This window comes from Vespa crabro, chromosome 22 (genome assembly GCF_910589235.1).
Source record: "Vespa crabro chromosome 22, iyVesCrab1.2, whole genome shotgun sequence".
NCBI classification, from domain to species: Eukaryota; Metazoa; Arthropoda; class Insecta; order Hymenoptera; family Vespidae; genus Vespa; species Vespa crabro.
The window spans coordinates 2,451,088-2,463,587 of record NC_060976.1 but is presented as its reverse complement, the minus strand read 5'-3'; the positions used below and the strand labels follow the sequence as shown (position 1 = coordinate 2,463,587).

Sequence of the window (12,500 nt, the reverse complement as noted above, 5' to 3'; positions counted from 1 at the left end):
ATGATTTTCTACGACGTTGTCTCGCCTTTTTGAAAAATCACTTTTATCTTTTCGAATAATTCTTTTCTTTTCTTTTTTTCTTCTTTCCTTTTTGTTTTGTTTTTTGCCGAGAGAAAAATCTACTTTTTTTTTTTTTTTTTCGTTTCCCCCCCTTTCACCCTCCCCACGTCCCCTTTTCCCCTCCCCCTCCCTAAGAATTCAAACGAACAATTCATTTTGATCTCACGTATTCTTCGATCATTTATCTTTTCTTCTTCTTCTTTTTCCTTTTGTTATTTTTATTTTGTTTCGTTTCTTTTTTCTTCGCTGTTTCTTCTTTCTTTCTTTTTTTTTTTTTGTCCTTTCACCATTTCATCCTCCTTTTCCGTCTGTGGTATTAGAAATCGTTTGAAAAAATAATCGTCGTGGTTGCTCGTTCGTAAACGAAAATCGCGTTACTTTCATTGCAATTTCGTTTCGCGAAATTATTCAAGACTTATACGTATAATAATATCTAGCGCGATAACATCGAAATTGCTTCTCACTATTTCTTATGTTTCATTTGTAAAATTTATTTCAATTTGTCAATTTATTTCAATTCTAAATAAATATCTTCTTCCATTCTATTTTCGTCAATTTTTTTTTTTTTTCGTTGAATAAATTTTGTTTCGTTGGACGAAAGAAAAGAGAAAATAATGATCGCAAAAAATTTTCTACGGAAAAATCGATAAAGGATATAAATCCTGTAAGACATTTTTTTTTTTTTTTTTTTTTTTTTTTTAAACAAAATTATTAATTAAAATCACGCAATAAGATTCGTCATTGTCGCGTACAGTTTCGCAAAATTTTCTTTTGCTATCACTTTTCCCGCAATTAGCTCGACCTCGCCTATTTTTATTTTTTTTTTTATTTTTTCTTTTTTTTCCTTACTTTTCTTTTTTCATCGTCCCATTTTATTTCTTTCAGCTTTACACGCGTGCAAAATCAATTTAATATACGGACACGCATAATATATCCCATGTCGCGTGGTTTTTTTTTTTTTTTTTTACTCACTATCCGCTTATAAACATTTAATACATCACTTTCTCTGTCTTTTATGTAGCTAAACCAAAAAAAGATCTATCCTTTTTTTTTCTCTACTTTATATTTTCTATTATCTATTTTCTCTATTCTATTATCCTTCCTTTTATGCTCACACTCATGTAATACTTAAGTCCTCGTATATGTATAATATCTATGTGTGTATGTATGTATGTATGTATGTATGTATGTATTTCCATCGGGAAGTTTCGTAATTATATCTTCTTTTTTTTTTTTTTTTTTAATCATTCTATCTGCATACGCTCTTATCGCACAGTTGAGGATATTTTATAAAAAAAAAAAAAAAAAAAAAAAAAAATTAAAAAAAAAATTAAAAAAAATAAAAAAGTATTATGTATATATATGATACGTGGCACACAGGCAAGCTATATACTTTTTATTTATTTATTTTTTCTTTTTTTTTTTTTTTTTTTTGCAACAAAATATTCAATAGTTAGATCGGCTGATCCTGATAATCGTATGTATAAAAATCTGAATGATAGAGGAAAAAAAAAAAAAAGAGGAAACAAGAGTTTCATTGATCGCTTCGTCTCGCATGGCAATTAATTCCATTTTCTTTCACATATATATATATATATATATATATATACATATTCTCTTCTCTTTCTACGTACGTAATATCAAACCAAATTTATTTTCTTACTTATTCACTCATTCTATCTCTATCTCTATCTCTGTCTCTATCTCTATTTTTATTTCTATCTCTATATTTCTCTATTTGTACTTTTTTTATTTCTATTAGGTTGGAAACTATGAAACGGGCGTTGAATGAATGTAAAAAAAAAAAGAAAAGAAAAAAAAAAAACGCCATAGTTCCCAACCTAATATTTCATCAGCGTATGTACGTATAATTGTGATAATATCCAAATATCCACATATAAGTAATCATTTTTAATATTTCCCCTAATTCATTAGTCATTTATTTAGGATAATCCGAAGATTAATAATCTTCATTTGTACGTTAATATCGAATATGTGTGTCCCTAATCAGTAAACTAAAATTAACTTCATATTGAAGGAGCATGAATTATTATTATTATTATTATTATTACTATTGTTATTATTATTATTATTATTATTATTATTATTATTATTATTATTATTATTATTATTATTATTATTATTATTATTATTATTATTATTGTGAACACCTGTCCCTAAACTTTATACGCAAGTTGTTTGAAGTAAATTTCAGAACTTGGACAATAGTGAACAGATATATATCAGTACGAACTAATTATTATCCGAAGTATGTTTCATGGTTATTAATAAACTTATAATTATTAATTAAACGCAAGGCGAAGTCGAGAGGACTAATCGAATATTGTTAAAGTCCTAAGCCTTTTTTTTTTTTTTTTTTTTTTTTTTTTAAACAACTTGTGTATAAAGAGATGTTTTTTTTCTGTTTTTTTTTTTTTTTTTTTTTTTTTTTTTTTTTTTTTTTTTTTTTTTTTTTTGATAAACGATCCAACCGAGAGACTTTTCGAAATTTGTCGATTTTGATTGTTGCCTTTCTACCTAATAGTCGTTTGACTTTTCAAAGCGTCGTTTTTATCAGCCTTTTTTTTTTTAATTTTATTTATCCTTTTTGTTTTTTGTTTTTTTGGTAATACCATCGTTAAGGATAAATGTCAGTTATCGCTGACATTTTATTCTTTTATTTACTCTTTTTTTCTCTCTCTCTCTCTCTCTCTCTCTCTCTCCTTTGAACAGATCCAATCCGATACAACGGTTAAACGAACCGCGAGTATACCGCTGTCACCGCAATGCGCCATGATACCACCCACCCATCCACCACCTTCTCTCCCTCCCTCCCTCTTATCAATACGTTTTCATTTTCGACGTCATTGAATCCAATGGCTTTACTATGTGCCAAAATATATTTCCAAACGGATAACTTTAATGTACTACTGTTTTCTCCTGGCGAAATGGAGTTATGGTATCGAAAATAAAATTAAAGAAATAAAGGAAAGAAAGGAAAAAAACAGAGACGAGAAAAGAGAAAGGTGGAAAGAAGGAAGGAGAGATGGGAGAATTAAAAAAAAAAAAAAAAAAACAAAAAAAAAATAAGCAGCCAAGTAAAAGGAATGACTGATATAAAGAACAGACGCGTGTACGAGAAGAAAAAGAAATGGAAAAAAAAACAAAAAAAAAAAAAACAAAAAAAGAAATCAATCGACGGTGACGTATAATGAAAGAAATCGAAAGAGGTGGAAGAGTGAAACTATCGTCGATGGAAATGAAAAAGGTCACGGGAAGGGTTGAAGGGAGGAGTGATATGGGAACCCAATAGAGAAATATTAATTAAGAATGCCTGTATATATATATATATATATATGTATGCGTATTGTATTTTGCTGTCATCGAACTCGGGCGCATATATACGCGAATACACGATACGCGAGACTGTTGGATAGCTAGCGAAATAACAAACAAATAAAATAAAAGAGATACGAAGTCATAGGTGGGTGTGGGACTGAGGATGATGGGGGGGGGGAGGTTAGAAGCAAAAGGTGGGGGGTGAGTTGGGAGGGAGAAAAAAAAAGGGAAAAAGAAAAGCAAAAGTAAGAGAGAAAAAAATAACAGAAAAAAGGACAAGTAAAAAAGAAGAAAAAAAAGAAAAGAAAAAAAGAAAAAAAGGATGAATCGTGGAGGAAGAGGAGGAGGAGGAGGAGGAGGAGGAGGAGGAGGTACCGAAGAATGGTACCACCGATCGAAATTCGAGCCAATTTATTTGATAATTGAAGGCTTCAATTATTTTTCCGATCTAACTTTAGCTGAATTCAATCTCTCTCTCTCTCTCTCTCTCTCTCTCTTATTGTTTTGATCATTTCTTTTCATACTGTCTTATTTTTTACTTTTTTCTTTTTTTTATTTCTTCTCTCTCTCTCTCTCTCTCCCTCCTTTTTTTTTCCTTTTACCCTTTTCTCTCTTTATATCGAGAATGAAACAACAACAATAACAACAACAGCAACAATCATACAATTAATCATCTCTCATCGAATCGTTCTACTTTATCTCCTGTATAAACCGCATTGCATCGTACGCTTATGACCCCTACCATCGGGATCGGATCCATTCGATCCGACCCCTTGATACTCGCGTATCTCCTCATATCCTTTTTTTTTTCTCTCTCCCCCTCCCCTTTGGGTATTACTCCTATTTCTCCTCTCATCCTCTCCTCGTCCACCTCTTAATCCTCCTCGTATCCTCTTCCTCCTCCACCTTTCCCTTCCCTTCCTTTCCCTCGACCCCCGAACCCTGACCCCTCGTACGTCCCATTCCCGACTATCCTGTTTCGCACGATCGAATCCTTCACTACGGTCATTAAACTCGTTTATATTCTCTCTATCTCTCTATCTCTCTCTCTCTCTCTCTCTCTCTCTGCCCCCCTACCCTCTCCTCCTTTCCATCTCGCGTTTGCCTTTTCCCGAGTAAAATAGATTATCATCTCTATTTATCGTTCACGAACGATGCTATCGATCGATGGTTTACGTAGTAGAGAAATAGTTTGTTATCATTATTAACAGGATAGTGTGTACCGTAGTACACGGCGTGGTCCATCTCCCCATCTCTCCTCCTCCCCAACCACCCACCCCCACCCCTCGATCTATCCGACAAGTGAGATCCATCTCATTCATCCTCTATCATTCCGTCAACCTCACCGGTGTCGAGTTTCAACTAAATGATTTTTATAAACAATTTTCCGTCGCCTCTTGTTCTACATTAATACTCGTACATTAACAATTTTTTTCTTTTTTTTTTTTTCTTCCTTTTCTTTTTTTTTTCTTTTTTTTTTTTTTTGTTGAGACGCGCATCGAATCAATGATTTCTCCTTTTGTTTTTTTTTTTTATTTGCTTTTTTTCTTTTTTTCTTTTCTCTCTCTCTCTCTCTCTCTCTCTCTCTCTCTCTCTCTCTCTTTCTCTCTCTTCATCCCTCTTCAATTGAATTCCGATTAAGATCGGTACGTCAAAAAAACGACGATATGATGATACTCGTTCGGTCATACGTGAGTTGATCTTTACGTATCGAACGTTATACGTATTTACATTTACATATTAAACGTGTTTATGTGTACTATCGGTATCAGGGTAAATATTTGTGACGAATGTCATGTTACTCGTCATGGGGAGTTGAGTTGGAGGGGAGGGGGCAGCGGGGCAGGATGAACGTCAATCGATCGTAACGTTTACACGAAAAACGTGTTTATTAAGTCAGTCATGGATATGTAGAGTAAATGTCAACAAAAAAAAAAAGAAATATATATATATATATATATACGTAAACATGCATACGTTGTATCGGGTTATCAGATTTGTGAGTTGACCTGACCATCGTGTAACGTGTGGGCGTGTCATTACGTAATACGTGACCCGAAACACGAGTTTCGAAATGAGGGTGATTCGTGCCGGAACGTTAATATCCTCGGGTTATTATGGGTTTCGCTTAGTAGCGAACGACTACTAACTATTATAATGCATGCATATATGGGGATTGACGCCGCGTGACTTTACAACACAACGTGAATCACTTTAAATCCTTCACGCACACTATACCCTCCACTACCTATCCCTCACCCCCTAACCCCATCTCCGTTCGTCGTTTCACACGCGAAGAAAACAAATAAAAAGATTTATCCAAGAAATTTGACGATTATATCGAACGACGATAGAAAGGTACGGCGGGATAGGAGGAGGGAGGAGGGTGGCGATTAGTGCGATGATAGGAACGTATGTGTATTAATTGAATTGTCATTTGATTTCACAAAAAAATATATATATATATATATATATTCGATTATATATCTCATAAATCTTTCTCTATACAAATACATTTTTTTTTCGCACGTATTATCTCTCTCTTACGTTCCACCTTCTTTTCTTGTCCTTTTCTCTTTTTCATGCTCTTTTCTCTTTTTCTTTTTTTTTTTTTCTTTTTTTTTTTCATTCGTCAAACATTCGATTCACGTTTTTGTTTCTTTTTTCTTTTCTCTCTCTCTCTCTCTCTCTCTCTCTCTCTCTGTCTTTGTTTTTTTTCTTTGATTTTTTTTTTTTGGCTCTTTTTCTTTTCTATTGCGCATTTTATCGCGATCTTTTCATTACGCGTGAAAATAATAGAAATTAAGAAGAAGAAGAAGAAGAAGAAGAAGAAGAAGGGTGAGACAGGGTGGGGATGGGAAAAAGAACGTCGATCAAAAGTATTTGAACGATTTCAAAAAAAAAAAAAAAAGAAAAAGAAAAAGAAATGAAAAATGAGGATAGAGAATGAGGGAGGGGAGAAAATAGGAGAGATTTAAATTGACATGTCCCCTTCCCGACCTTTTTTTCTTCTTTTTTTTTTTCTTTTTTTTTTTTTTTCATTTCACCCGACAAAATGTTCGTCGAAAGAGTGTACTCCCTGGACCCTTCTTCTTCTTCTTCTTCTTCTTCTTCTTCTTCTTCGTTCTTCTTCTTCGTTCGATTTGATCGGAGCAAATAAGATCCAAGTCGGTAAAGCGTCGGTGAATTGTCGGTGAATCGTCGATGTCGTACCAACCCTCACGGAATATTTCTTTCTCGTTTAATGTCGGGTGACTTACGTCGGGGGATACCTTTTAAGAGTTTTTCTCTTTCCACATCGTTCCTTCTCCCTATCTGTCTCCTTGCACGCTTTGGCAGGAACGTAATTCGATTCTCTTTGGAATAGACGAGCAAACTGGCTTCCCTCTCTCTCTCTCTCTCTATCTCCCTCTATCTCCCTCTATCTCTCTATCTATCTATCTATCTATCTCTCTCGTTGGAATTTAATGCTTCGTAAAACGAGGCCTCAGTCTTTCTCATTTCTTCTTCGTTTCTTTCCCTTCATTCCTTCATTCCTTCCTTCTTTCTTTTCTTCATCACTTCGTCACTTTTCGACGGGTTGCTGCATCTGACTTTCTCTCTCTCTCTTTTTCTCTTTCTCTTTCTCCTTTTATCATTACAACGTAGACGCGTTTGGACATTTAATTGACGTTAACGTTTCGTTCGATGGTACGAAAAAACGAATAGCGAAAGGCGACGGAAAGGAAAGGAAAACGGGGGAAAAAAAAAAGAAAAAAACATTAAAAGAGAAGAAAAAACAAATCTGAAAAATTTCGTAGTATACGCCATCCTCCCCTATCACCACCACCACCACCACCACCACCAATAGTACACATATATCTACGTACGTCAATGTCGCGAGCGGACACGCGCTTGCCTTTAATTCGTATCTCCTCTCTCTCTCTCTCTCTCTCTCTCTCTTTTGAAGTTCTTCTAAGCACTGCGCATTTCATTTATCTCCGGATGGCAGACGCAGCCTTTCCTGATCGGCAAAAAATTGGGTGGATGAGGGCGGCGGGGTGGGAGTAGAGGGAAGGAGGGAGAGCGAGAGGGCCGACGACGCTCCAATAAATCTGATTCGCCCTGAAACTTTTCCTCCCTTTACTTTACCTTCTAGATCTCCCTCTCCCTTTCCCTATATACGCCGACCGGAGCGATTGTTCCCGAATAGACGTGATTTATGAAGAAAAACTCGCAGCCTTTTACTTCCTCGACGCGAGATCATAATAAAGAGAGAGAGGAGAGAGGAGAGAGAGAGAGAGAGAGAGAGAGAGAGAGAGAGAGAGAGAGAGAGAGAGAGAGAGAGGGAAAGAAATTCTGGAAATAATAGAAATTATTTAGTGCTTTTCTAATTGCTCGATCCATCGTGTCTATGGTTTGATCCTTTTTTTTTTTTTCTTTCCTTTTGTATTAACATGATTTTGTATAAGAACAAATAATAATAATAATAATAATAATAATAATAATAATAATAATAATAATAATAATAATAATAATAATAATATCATGGAATTTGTTTAATTAAATTCGATTGAATATAAATGGATGAGTTAATTTTCATTCAAATAAATTTAAATTTTAGATAATAAATATGATTGAAATATATGTTATCAGTGATTTCCTAATGATAATCGAGAGGTTTATATATAGAAAAAAAAAAAAAAAAAGGAAAATAAAAAAGGAAAAAACAGAAAGATAACGTTGGATCACACTTCTTTCTTTTTTTCTCTCTCTCTCTCTCTCTCTCTCTCTCCGTCGACTCACACGACGGTTAGTATGAATATTAATATTCCAGATATGTTATACAAAAAATTAATATATATATATATATATAGATATATAGATATATATATTTAAGAATATATGGGAGAAACACGTAAATCGAGATCCTACGTAATAAAGTGTTTTATCGTCGGGCTATGCAATGTTTTTGACGATGAATACTACCGCACGTTAATTACTTTCACTTTACGGTCGTGCCAAGACCGGATGAGATCGGATAGGAGAAAAGACAAAAATGAATTAAAAGAAAAGAAAAGGGAAGAAAAAGAAAAGGGAGGAAAAGAAAAAAGGAAAAAGAAAGAACGAAGGCAAAAACAAAAGAGAAGAAAGAAGGAGAGGAGAAAAAAGCGAAAAGCAAAAGGAAAAAAGAAGAAGAAGAAGAAGAAGAAAAGGAAAAGAAAATAAAGGATAGGGGAGAGAAAAAGGATGAGAGAGAGAGAGAGAGAGAGAGAGAGAGAGAGAGAGAGAGAAATGGAAGGCAAAAAAGAAAACTAAAGAGTGAGAGAGAGAGAGAGAGAGAGAGAGAGATGCAACGAGAGGAGGAAGCTACGTGTTTCGAAAGGAGCTTCGCGTTGCAAATTATTTTCCATGGGCCAACCCTCTATACCTCTACGTTAATTTCTCTTATTTTCTGCATGCTTTGAATTTCCATACTCTCTTTCCAACGTCTGCCTTCTTCTACTTTTTAGACATTTTTGAGAATTTTTGTTTTCTTTTTTATGTTTTTTTCTTTTTTCTTTTTTTTTTTTTTCCAGGAGGCATTTCTCTCTCTCTCTCTCTCTCTCTCTCTCTCTCTCTCTTTCTATTTATCCCTGTGTCGATCGCAACGTCATCTTTGTATTAAATCTTCTTTTTTTTTTTTCTTTTTTTCTTCTTTTTCTCATGTGTTATACAATGAAAGGATACAGAAGGATACTTGATTAGAACGTTTTCATCGAACGTAAAATGAAAAAGAGAGAGAGAGAGAGAGAGAGAGAGAGAGAGAGAGAGAGAGGGAGAGAGAGGGAGAGAGAAAGGGAAAAAAGAAATTTTTTCTAACGAATGAATCTCTCACGCGCTCTCGTCTTCGTGCGTTGTGTTCCTCCTTAACGAACGTGGTCATTAACGTTTTAATGAACACATCCCAATGAAAAAGAACGGAACGAGATTTTGTAATATCACGGTCTATGACTCGTTAACGTTTCTCGCTTTTAATCACCCCGAAAATGTAAATAAATTTGCGTGTCGCGCATAATCGATCGGATTAGACGATTCGAATGGATAACGAGATGCGGACGAATAAATCGTTGATAGTTGTTAATTAATATGTGGGGAAGGTAAAAAGAAAAAAAAGAAAAAAAAGAAAAAGAAATGTTCGTTATGTGTCGGTCGATCGATCATTCGAAAAGTCTCTCTTGCGATCTGACGATTTTTATGTTAAAAAAAAAAAAAAAAAAAAAAAAAAAAAAAAAAAAAAAAAAAAAAAGAAAAAAAAGAATTCTAAGTCTCTGTGAAAAAAGCAAGAAAAAAAAAAAAAAGGAAAACAGAGAGAAAAAAATGGGAAAAAAAACATTGTCCTCTCGCATATCATATGCCCTTTAATTTCTAATCATCCTCTCGTCCCTTCCCCCCATCCCTTCCCACAATATCCCTCCCTGTAATCTAAACTCCTTATACTGTATTGCACAGTACACACGCACACCACCACCACCACCACCCCCCCCCCCCCGCCACCGTTCGTTTTTATAACCATTCGACGAAACCCTTTTCCTTCTACGGTTTTCTTTCACAGATCGCCTACGCCGCACGGGAAGGGCTTCCCGCAACTATACCATCGGCTGGGCCCTACATTGACGATCACATAACGATGGCGACGACGATATGACGACATTAAGGATCGACGATCGAGTAAATTAAATTAAAATTAAATAATTCGAGATGGATACTCTTTTTATCTTATCTTTGTCCTATTTAATTAGACGTATACTTACACTTTTATTTCTTCGATTTATAGAATAAAAAAAAAGCACGTATGTGTATATATATATATATATATATATATATATATATATATATATTTGTTTGTTTGTTTGTGTGTGTATGTGTGTGTGTGTATACTTATGTATGTGTATATATATATATATATATATACATATACACACACGCATACACACGATATGCACTATATTATTATAGCGATCGAACTAGCTAAAATTATATTCTATTGGTAATAATGAATTATTGAAGAATAATCCTCTTAATAACTAATTGTAACTAAAATCGCATTAATTTTTTATTACACTTTTTTTTTCTCTCCATTCAAATCGAAGGTCAACGATTTTATTGTCGTCCTTTCGATATATGTCGAAAATCGAAGGATACAAAAATTTGATTGTTTCTTCCTTTTTCATTCCTTTTTTTTTTCTTTCTCTTTCTTTCTCTCTCTCTCTCTCTCTCTCTCTCTCTCTTTTTTTTGTTGTTTTTTTTTTCTTTTTTTTTTTTTCTATTTATTCCACTCCTATTCGATACACTTACGTTGCGTTAAATTTTATTGATCGGTAAGTATATCGATCAGTTTCCTTTTTTTCTTCTTTTTTTTTTTTTTGTTCTTTTATTTTTGCCTTTTAAATATGTTACAATTTAACGATCTATAAATGTAAATGTTAAAAGTAAATTATGATTCGATTTACTATGATGAGAATACATTTGAATATTAATGATATTAATGATATATATATATATATATATATATTTATATGAATATGTATATGTATATGTATTTGTAAGTGACGAACATACGTTAATCGAAGTTATTTTTTTTTCCTTCTTTTTTTTTTTTTTTTTTTTTTTTTTTTTTTTTCTCGTTGATGTACGATAATAATACAGTACCATATTGACGTGACGACGATATGGGGAAAAGAAAAATTTACGATGTTAAGTATTAAAGTAATGATTTACAATTAATTCGCTTCGAAAGAAAAAAAAAAAAAAAAAAAGAAAAAAAAAAAGAAAAAAACTCCCCCCAAAAAAAAAAATAATCAAAAAAAAAAAAAAACAAAAAGAAAAAAAATAAGGAAAAAAAAGAAGAATTTAATCACGTAGCTTTTGTTGTTTACGCTAAGACGGTAGGCAACACGTTAGCAAATGTATTTATCATCGTCACGCTTATCATAAAAGCTGTCCTGTAGTGTTCACGCGCTTTAAGCCGCGTTAAGCTACATTTATGATCTTTCACTTGCATTCGGACAGTTTGATATATGGCCTTCGTGTGTTCTTTTATTGAATATATATATATATATATATATATATATATATATATATATATATATATATATATATATATATATACACACAAACACGTATACATTTCTTTCTCTGTAAAGGGTAAGCGAGAAAGGAAAAGCGAAAATGTTATCCTCAAATTTTGTAGTTGACGACGAAAAGCGCTTTAGTTGTAAAAATTTATATGTGTATGTGTGAGACTGAGAGAGAGAGTGAGAGAGAGAGTGAGAGAGAGTGAGAGAGAGAAGGAAAAAGAGAAAAAAATAGAAAAGAAAAAATCTTTCGCATTTCTATCGTACGTTTTCGTTGTTTTCGTAATGTGAAACGACGAAAAATTCTAAAAGAAAAATGAAGAAAAAAGAAAAAAAAGAAAAAAAAAAAGGAAAAGAAAAATTCTCTATCGCGATTAACCAATGATTAGTTTGAACGACTAGTTCGAATGTTTTTTATTTATTTATTTATTTATTTTTCTTTTTTTTTTCTTTTTTTCGTTTTTTCTTTTTCTTTTCTATTCCTTCATTCTTTTTCTTTTACATTATTATTTTAACCCAATGAAAATCAACGGAAGTAGATAATTTTCTACAAATGTCGCCGCAGATGTGTCACGAAGCCTGAAACCACCACCACCACCACCACCACCACCCCCCTCCTCCTTTCGATTTCACTTGACCACTTCCGTATTTTACGAGTGGGACGGAAAGAGGGTGTACGGTGAGGGCAGGGGGTAAAGTGAAGGGTCGTTACCACCTTAATCCCATCTGTCTCGACTACTCGATCAAATCTAAAGGACATTTAACTAATCTGTGTCTTTCTTTTTGCGATATATATTTAACACTTTCCGTGCCCACGTTTCTGTTTCTGTTTCTGTTTTTTTTTTTTTTTCTTTTTTTTTTTTTTCGCCTCGATTATTCACCGAATACAATTTCGGGATCGTTCGATATTTCGATTGTAAGAAAAAGAAATACACACACACACACACACACACACAAGCGCACGCGCGCTCATAGAAATATACACATGCACGCACGCGCAGATCG

At 33.4% G+C, this 12,500-nt stretch overlaps 1 protein-coding gene across 9 annotated transcripts in view; it reads left to right on the top strand.

Moving 5' to 3' along the window:
• The window catches only part of LOC124431829 (tropomodulin), a 68,043-nt gene extending 57,919 nt beyond the window's left edge, over positions 1 to 10,124 (top strand). For all 9 annotated transcript variants that reach the window (XM_046980160.1, XM_046980162.1, XM_046980161.1 and 6 more), the window contains one exon: positions 9,974 to 10,124. Coding sequence is in view for 1 of the 9 variants with exons in the window: in XM_046980162.1 (XP_046836118.1) it covers positions 9,974 to 10,035 (62 nt within the window). In the remaining 8 variants the exon portion in view is untranslated. The remainder of the gene's footprint in view (positions 1 to 9,973) is intronic.
• The last annotated feature ends 2,376 nt before the right edge of the window (positions 10,125 to 12,500 follow it).